The sequence below is a fragment of the Columba livia genome, unplaced genomic scaffold (assembly GCF_036013475.1).
Source record: "Columba livia isolate bColLiv1 breed racing homer unplaced genomic scaffold, bColLiv1.pat.W.v2 Scaffold_95, whole genome shotgun sequence".
NCBI classification, from domain to species: Eukaryota; Metazoa; Chordata; class Aves; order Columbiformes; family Columbidae; genus Columba; species Columba livia.
In genome coordinates this window covers 121,394-129,991 of record NW_027043818.1, presented here as the reverse complement: position 1 = coordinate 129,991, position 8,598 = coordinate 121,394, and the positions used below count along the sequence as shown (strand labels likewise).

The following is an 8,598-nucleotide window of genomic DNA, read 5'->3' as shown; positions in this document are numbered from 1 at the left end:
CCGGGCAGAGGGGCCGGCAGGAGCTGCCCAGGAACCCAGACCCAGCACCCAGCCGGGCAGGGCTGCCTTGCGGGGCCAGGAACGGTGCGGGGGGACACCAGGGTGTGTGGGGGTCCCTACTCACCGTGAGCTCAGCTCGCTCCTTGCAAGCCCTCAGCACACGGGCACAAATCCGCAGGGCTCTCTCCCGCTCCCAGTCTCTGTCGGAGCCCAGCCAGTGCTGCAGGACCTGGGGCAGGGTGCATTTCTCTCACAACAGGGATCTTCCTCTCCTGGAGATTCCTCTCCGTCCTTCTCTGGCCCCTTCCGGGCACGGCCCCCAGCCCCACAGCGCCCTGGCCCTGCAGCCTCCGCTGCCTCACTCTCTCCAGCCAACCCTGCCCTGGGCCAGGTGCTGCTTCCCTGCCAGCGTGTCCCCGCTCCAGCCTTCCCCGGGCTGCTGTCACCCAGCCCATGGCCGGCTCTCGGCTTCTCCTCGGCCTGCGACCACTTCTCTGCCCGGCCTGAGGCCGCAGTGGCCGGCGCTGCTGTGCCCCAGCTCAGCCCCTGACTGGACACACGGCCTCAGGGCTAGGGGCCACAGCCCTACGTTCCCGTAGGAAAGGGGTGTCCACCTACTGCCACCCGCTAAATCCTTGATTCCCTGCCCCTGCAACGCTTTCCCCATGGCTACTCACAAGGAACACATCATCAAAGCCAGCCGAGGGCTCCTCTGCCGCCAGGAGAGTCTCGATGAGGTGGCCCAGATCTTCAACATTTCTCCTGTGCAGAAGCTGGAAGCAGGAGAGGAGAGCTGAGGTTCTGCGTCACGGGGGCTGCCAGGGCACACCGAGGGGATCCTGACCCGGGGTGGCAGGCACTGCCCCATGGTACCTGCATGTTCAGAGCTGCCCGCACCGTCCTGCCCCTCTTCATCCCCTCCTGGCAAGGAGAGGACAGGACAGCCTGGCAGCACACTGCCAGCAGGCTGCGGTTCTCCTCCCTGCTCAGCGCTGGCCTCAGCTTGCTGGCCAGGGGAAAAAGGAAGAGAAAAGAGAAAGGGGATTTACCAGCCCTCTCCAGAGTGGCTCAAACCATGCCTGGGTTCCTCCTAATCAAGGGCCCCAAACCCACCAGCCCCAGCCCCTGCCAGCAAGCGCTGCCCTCAGCTCCAGCAGCTCCTGCCTCCCCCCGGGCAGCAGCAAACCCCCAGCCCAGGGTAAGGAACCCCTGGGGCTCAGGAGACACCCAAAGTGGGGAGCAGCCTCCCACTCCACAGCCCCAGCAGCTCAACACCACTGGGGCTGCCCTGGCCAGCTGGGATGGGGCACACGGGGAGTCCCCAGAGTCGGGAACAGCCCTCACCTCAACTCCTCCAGGGCCTGAAACACTCCATACACCAGGGAGTCCGCAGGCTCCTCCTTGATCCAGTCCTGCAAGTCACAGAGACACAGGCGCAGAGTTGTCAGTAGACATGGACACGGGACGGCCCTCCTGCCTCCCCCGGGACCGGCTCTGCTGCCAGGCCTGGGCAGACACTGCCCCGTCACCCCACGGGTCCCCAAAGGCACCGAGGGAGGGACCTTGCTCCACAGCCACCCTGCACCCCAGGGTCCCCCAGCTCAGGACACAGCTCCAGGAGCTCGCGTGAAGCCCAGAGACCATCGCCCATCTGGGGAAAGTGCAGCCCAAAGCTCCCCCGTGTGACTGTCCCTGCTGCAGGCACTCACCAGCAGGGTCTGTGTCACCTCCTGCTTCGAGGACAGCTCAAAGCTGCCAGCATCACCCACAGTCTGGATGGCAGAGCTGACCTCAGTGACACTCTGCACCAGGGCGAGCTTGAGCTGCATCTCCTGAGGGCAAAGAGAGCAAAGCACCCCTTGAACTCTCTGCAGGGCTGAGAGGTGGAAGAAGAGTATCAGCAGGGGGACACACAGGGGTTTGCATCTGGATGTTGAGGACAAACCCTTCCTTGAGGGATCTTTAGAAAGAGTTTGTCCATCTTGGTACACCCCGGCCCCAAGGGGCTGGAATGAGGGCACCCAGGTGTCCCTGTCCCTGCACGGCTCGTGCTCCTACCCTCTGTGTGACTCTGGAGAGCTGCAGGATGGTGCCCATGATCTCCCTATCCACACGGGCGAGCAGCTGCTCCCTGGGGGCACGCAGAGCGATGCCGCTGTACACGCACATCAGAGCAGCACGAGTGGCCTGAGGTCTCTCTGTGCCCTGCGGCAGCTGTGCCTGTGACAACAGAGATGCCCCCAGACGTCAGCCCCGGTCCTGCCCTGCACCCTCACCAGCTCCTTCCTTCCCTGGGCACCTCCCGGCAGCTCCTCGAGCTGCGAGCTCCGGGGCCGGGAGCTCTTCCCGTCCTGCAGCCGGGGCTCTGGCACGGGATGGGGAGCAGGGAGCAGCCAGCATCGCACACACTGCTGGCGGATTTACCGCTGTCCTTCCCAACACAGCTCAGGGGCCCCAATGCCGGGACATCCCCTCTGAAACACAGGTCTTGGGCAGCTCTTACAAGAGGGCTGATATAAACACAGCTGCCACAGTTTGGCTACAGCAGGTGTAGAAGTGGAAATAAGGTCAAAAAAAGGAAAGCCAAAGAGTGAAACCCTGGATCCTTTACCTTCCAGCCCGTGGAAGTCTCATAAAACCTGTCTCTGGTAAAAGCGGTCACTGTGTCCAAGACCAGGTTGAAGTGGGTCTCAGCAGCATGGGACACCACAGAAATCATCCCCTGCAACCACAGGGAAATGGGGAGTGGGCTCCAGCCCGAGCACTCAGCCACGGCCAGTGACAACGGCCAGGCAGGACGCTGCAATAAGGGGGAAACAGCAGCGATGGGCACATCAGGGAGGTCTGGAGCAGGGCCAGGAGCAGCTCTCCCTCTGCCCCAGCAACAGGCAGAGGATGCTCAGGACATGAGCATCACCTCACCTGGGTCTCAGAGAGCTCCGCAGAGTCTGTGTCCTGGAGGAACCTCAGCACCTGCCCTTGGACGTGGCTGAGGTCCCGACAACCTGCCAGCGCTGTCCCGAGAGCCTTGTAGAGGAAAAGCTGAACGAGAAGAGGCTGAGCCCGAGATGCGGTCACAGCCCGACCTGTCAGGAGAGGGCTGGCCCCAGACTGACCCGACTCCCCCAGGAGCAGGCGGGACTGCCCGCAGTGCCAGGCCGGGGCAGCACGGGGGGAAGCGCAGTTTGGGGGTGAAGCAGTGAAAACTGCCTGCGTGGGCAGAGTCCCGGTGTGGGGCAGGAGACAAACCTTCTGCCAGGAGCCGGGGGCAGAGCTGCCCAGCTGCCGGCTCAGCTGCTGGCTCAGGCCCACGCTCCAGGTCTCATCCTCAATGAGCTTCAGGGATGCTCACAAGAACTGGGGGGAAGAGGAGAGGAAGCGGGTGTCCCCCTGCCCTTGGCCAGGGCCCTTCCCACACCCCTGTGTCCTGGGATGCTGCTGGGGAGAGCTGCTGGAATGGCAGTGTCTCCCCTGCCAAGCCCAGCCCTCTTTTCACCAGCTCTCCACAACTCTGTCTGCTCCCTCTTCTCCCCGTCCGTTTGTGACACCCCTAGCATGCTGTACCTTAAGCACATGCTGCTCCCACTCTGCAGAGTCCAGGAAGCTCTCGGCTCTTCCTAGAAAGCAAGAGGAAGCAAAAGCTCTGCTGCTGCTCAAGCTCACACCAAAGAAGAGCCCGGTGGTCTCCTCTGCGGTCAGACCTCCCAGAAATCCCAGGCCATCAGGCTGGAAAGGGCCCACAAGCGCCTGTGCCAAAGCCCTTGCAAGGCCACAGACACAGGAGGGAACCCAGGGGTGTTTGTCAGAGCCACTGCATTCATGGTGGGGAAGGTCGCACTGACCATGGCTGATCCCCACTGTGTGACTGCTGGGAAGCTGCCCCTCCCTCCTCTCCAGCCTCTCCTCCCACCCACACTTTACCTGCCAGGTGCTGCAGCAGGAGGGGGATCTCGGTGGCCCACGCTGTCCCCAAGGCCCCGCAGATCCAGCCCTGCAGGGCCTGCAGCAGCTGCAAGGCAGCGACTGCGCGGCCGCTGCTGGTGTGAGGAGCCGCCGCCAGCACCTGGGCGAGGGCAGCAGAGACGGGTCACCCCTGCCACCAGAGCCACCCCCGCCAGCCCCGAGACAGGACTGGGATCCCCGCGGGGCTCGGGCAGGCTCGGGAGTGCTGCCAGAAAAGCTCTTTCTTTCCCCAGGGCCCCGCTACTCACCAGCGTTTGAGCCAGCAGCGCCTGGGGAGCCGGCAGCCGGGCTGCGGGGAGGGGGAAAGGCTGGTGAGATGAAGAGGCCCCGCCGTGGCCTGACCCTCGTACCTCCTGTGGCCCACACAGGGCTGAGAGCAGCTGCACGGCCACAGTGCTGGCCCGGGTGCTCCCCAGGCTGCCCCGCATGGGGTGAAGGCAGATCCAGCACGGCCAGGAAGGAGCCCCCAGCTCCCCAGGAGCCAGAGCCTGACTCTGCCCTTTGCTTTTCCTGGGCTCCTGCTCAGGGTTCATGGGGCACAGGGAGACACAGACTGGCCTGAGCCCCTTCCAAACCCAGCAGCACTCCCTGGGGCTCCTACCTTGCTCCGGCAAGTCCACAGCATCGGGCTCCTCCTCTTCCTCACATCCCGCTCTCTCCCGTCTCTCCAGCAGGGCTCGCAGGCCGCGGGACAGCGGGATCAGCACGCCGCTGTACTGGGCTGGCACCACGTACTGCAGCAGCCTGGGCCACAGGAGCTGCAGAGAAGAACCGGGCAATTCAGCACATCAGCATTTCCACTCAGTTCCAAGATGTAAAGGATGGTCTGCATTTCCCTGAGCCTCGTGTGCTTCAGCACACGTGAGGGGAGAGGTTCAGGCCATGAGGAAGAGCAATTAAAAACACTCTGAAGGCAAGAAGTGGCCACAGCAGCAGGACAGAGGGCAACTTGGGACGTCCCTCTCCGAGTGACATCCAGCGAGCCCAGGATGTCCACGCACAGGGACTGAAGAGCTCTGTCCTCCTGGGGCTCCCAGGCAAAAAGGCCTCCTGCCGCCTGTAAGACAGAGTTGGCAAAACCCCGGTTCCTCTCAGCTCCCGACCGACCAGGCTCAGGCACGGCCCCACCACCGCTGCTGTGCCAGCATCCCGGGAGCAGCCACCTCCCGAAGGAGAATCCAGAAGGCCTTTCCTTTGCCCTGCTCCCAAAACAGCCTCCTGGAGCCCTGGAGGAGAGTGGCACACACACATCTCCCAGCCAGCCAGATGCTCCAGCCAGAGAGGGAAGATCCTTGGCAAGCCAGCAGGAGGCTGGGCCATCCCTGGCCTTCATCTCCTGGGTGCCCGGCTGGAAACACTCACCCAAGGGGCTGCCACACAGCCTGTCCCCTTGCCAGAAGGGATGTGGGCCCCAGGCTGCTATGGGATGGGCAGGGCATGCTTTGGAGAGCCAGGGCACGAAAACACCACAGAAAGCTCCTCTAGCCAGGCCCACCTGTGTGCACGGGCTGAGCTGGGCTGATGGCCCATCAGCATTTCGGGACAGATGGTGTCGTGTCCCCACAAGTCTGTCCCTCCCTTCACAAGGCAGCTTTGCTGGAGGTGTGTGTGGGCACAGCTCAGCGCGAGGGGCGTGCAGGCAGCCCTGGGTGGCGTGTCCAGGTGCAAACCCACGTCATCCCGACATCTCCACCACCATGGCACAGCCCTGTGGAGGCCGCTGCGATGGCCGAGCTGGCGCCAATGGCCCTGCCGCGTGGAGCTCTCCATGGGCAAGGGCGCCTGCAGGAGCTCTCAGCACGGCCCTGGCACCAGCCGAAGCCCCGGTGTCCTGCCCTGTCCTTACCAGTCTGTCCGAGCTCCAGCTGTACTCGCTGAAGATGTGCCCCACCACATCCCGTGGCCAGCAGCTCTGGGAGCCGGAGCTGAGCAATTCCCAGATGAACTCCAGAACTGCCCTCCGCACCTGCCGGGGAGAGCGTGGTTATCAACCCCTGTTCCAAACCACAGGGAAGCCGCCTGCGCTTGGGGAAGCCTTTGTGGCTCACGGGGAGGTGACGAGGGCACGGCAGAAGCTTCTGCTGCTGCCATGGCCTGGTCAGGCTGTCCTGAGGGAAAGGGTTTCTCTGCCCTCCCTGGCAGCACTGTCTCTTCCCAAACCAGCTCACCTGGGCGCTGGGGTCGTTGCACACCAGCTGCACAGCTGCCACCACCTGGGGCAGCTTCTTCCTTGCTACAGGAGCTGGAAGAGACACAGAGAGGTGTGCTGAGGCAGAGCCCTGATGGCAGAAGGATCCCTTGAAGCTTCCAAGCTCCACATACACTGGTGGGACAGAGAAGCAGGGCCTGACTCTGAATTCACAGCAGGCAGGGGTGTGCACAGAGTGACTCTCTTTCTAGAGGCATAGCTGTTTTATAGGCACCGAAAGCTCTGGTAACGCAGAGAATGAGAGAAATGGCACTGGTAGGAGCATCTCCTCTGCAAACCATCCACTCGTGTCACTGAGCCTGGAGCATCGTCCCTGCTGTGCCCCCATTTCTAACTGCTGGGGACAGCTTGAGCATCATCACAGGGTGTCAGCTCGGCTGGGGGACCCGCTCTTTGCAGCTCCTCTCGGGTGCAGCTGCACCACTTCCAGCCCATTCCAGCATTCAGCCCAGCAGCTCCAGCCCCTGCCGTGTGTCCCCAGCCCTGGCACTGACCGTCAGAGCGGGCCAGCTCTCCCAGCAGGCTCAGGGTTGCCACACGCTGGGCCTCGCTCCCGTGCCTCAGCTGGGACCGCAGAACAGCTGCGGGGCAGGTTCGGGCTGCAGGGAAGAAATCGCATTCTGCATTAGCAGGCGGCTGCCCCTGGCTGCCGAGGACAGGCACAGAGCTACCACGGCACAGTGACATCGCCCCGTCCCCTCTCCTTACCCTGCAGCGTCATGGGGCGGGATGGCTTCGCCTTATGGGCTGGCCCAGGATCCTCAGTCACATCAGGGACCTGTGGGAACAAGGGTCGTTTGAGAGAAATGTGCATCGGCCTTGAGAGGGACTGAAAAGATTTGGTGCTCTCTGCCTTCCTCCCCTCCCTTGCTCTTCCTGCAGCTTGGCCGAGAGGGAAATCGCTGTGGGAACCAGGCTGCCCCCCAGCCCCTTCCAAGCACAGAACTACAGAATGTCCCGAGCTGGAAGGAACCCACAAGGATCATGAGCCCAATTCCTGTCCCTGCACAGGACACCCCACAGTTCACACCGTGGGTCTGAGGACGTTGTCCAGTCTCTTCTTGAACACTGTCAGGTTGGGGCCGTGACACCTCCTTGGGGAGCCTCTTCCAGTGTCCAGCACCTCTGGGTCAAGAACCTTTTCCTCATGTCCAACTGACCCTCCCCAGCACATCTTCTGCCATTCCCTGGGATCCCAGCATTGCTCTTCCTGCAGCCTTAAGGCACCTCCGTGGCACCTGGCTCACACCCTGGCGTGCTGGTCTGCAGGTGGTCCTGGCGGAGGGACACCCTGCCCTGCCCCGCAGGCTCCCCTTACCTGGTGGTGCCCATCGGTGTGGGGGGCGAGAGCTGAGCCCCGTGGGGTTGGGGTCTGACCTCCCCCCAGCATCTGCAGTACGTGGCCGAGGTTCTACAAGAGAATGGGGAGGGGAGGAAGAGGAGGTTAAAGCCACCGCAATGCCCTGGGGAAAGGAGAAGACTAGCAGGGCTGGGATGAGGGGAGCCCCTGATGTCAGCTCCCAGGGACATCCCCAAACCCTCCCACCCGGGGTCCTTGTTTGCCCCCTCAGAGCAGCACCAGAGGGTCTCTGCCCTCTGCACAGGGACACTGCTGACAACTCCAATTTGTAGAATCATAGAATCATTTTGGTTGGAAAAGACCCTCAGGATCACTGAGTCCAATGTTACCCCATCCCTGGCACTACCCCATGTCCCTGAGAACCTCATCTCCATCTGTTCAACCCCTCCAGGGATGGTGACTCCACCACTGCCCTGGGAAGCCTGTTCCAATGCCCCACAGCCCTTTCCAGGAAGAAATGTCTCCTCCTGGCACTTCCCACTTGGACCTTGTCCCTCACTGGATGGCACTGGACGTTACGGCAAAGCTCTGCCCATGCACAGGGCCTCAGGGAGGTGCCAGTGCCCTCCTTCCCAAGAAGATGAACGCCAGGGACTCTTGGTTCCCCCCATGTCCCCCATTGCTCTTTTCTTGCCCAAAGAGCCCAGGAAGCCTCAGGCCTCCTCTGCTCTCCCTGCTCCTTCTCTAAGAGCTTCCCAGTTCCCCTGGCACCCCACAGCTCCCCAGCACCGTGTGGCACCGGCACAGACTCGCCGATCAGCCACGCCGGGCCCTGCGCGAGTCCTCACCTCGGTGACCCGGGAGGTGTCCTGGACCCGCTGGTGCTGGCGCAGGAGCCGGAGGAGCTGCTCCCGGGCACGCTGGCAGTGCCGCTCCTCACACACAAGGACACCAACCATGGCAGCCACCGCACCCAGGACAGCCCGATTATCCTGGGGAGGGAAGGGAGAGGCTCCGCTTGGGCGGCTGAAGCTCTGCCTGGTGCTCTGCACGCCCTGGACACCAGTCTGCCCTTCCCACTGGGAGGGGATCCCTTTCCCTTCTGCCCCATGGGAGAGGGACTCCA

General features: G+C 63.0%; 1 protein-coding gene across 2 annotated transcripts; it reads right to left on the bottom strand.

The window, feature by feature from the left end:
- Positions 1-1,108: 1,108 nt before the first annotated feature.
- On the bottom strand, positions 1,109-3,519 carry LOC135578173 (maestro heat-like repeat-containing protein family member 2B). 2 transcript variants are annotated; one of them, XM_065048532.1, is made up of 6 exons: positions 3,250-3,519; positions 2,923-3,042; positions 2,612-2,722; positions 2,059-2,220; positions 1,710-1,832; positions 1,109-1,412 (listed from the first exon to the last, which is right to left on the bottom strand). In XM_065048532.1, exons 3-6 carry the CDS (start codon positions 2,717-2,719, stop codon positions 1,341-1,343), a joined length of 465 nt encoding a protein of 154 aa, XP_064904604.1. In that variant the 5' UTR covers positions 2,720-2,722; positions 2,923-3,042; positions 3,250-3,519; the 3' UTR covers positions 1,109-1,340. The 2 variants fall into 2 exon arrangements, with proteins under 2 accessions (XP_064904604.1, XP_064904603.1); XM_065048531.1 differs by having other exon boundaries at positions 2,923-3,519.
- Between the last annotated feature and the right edge of the window lie 5,079 nt (positions 3,520-8,598).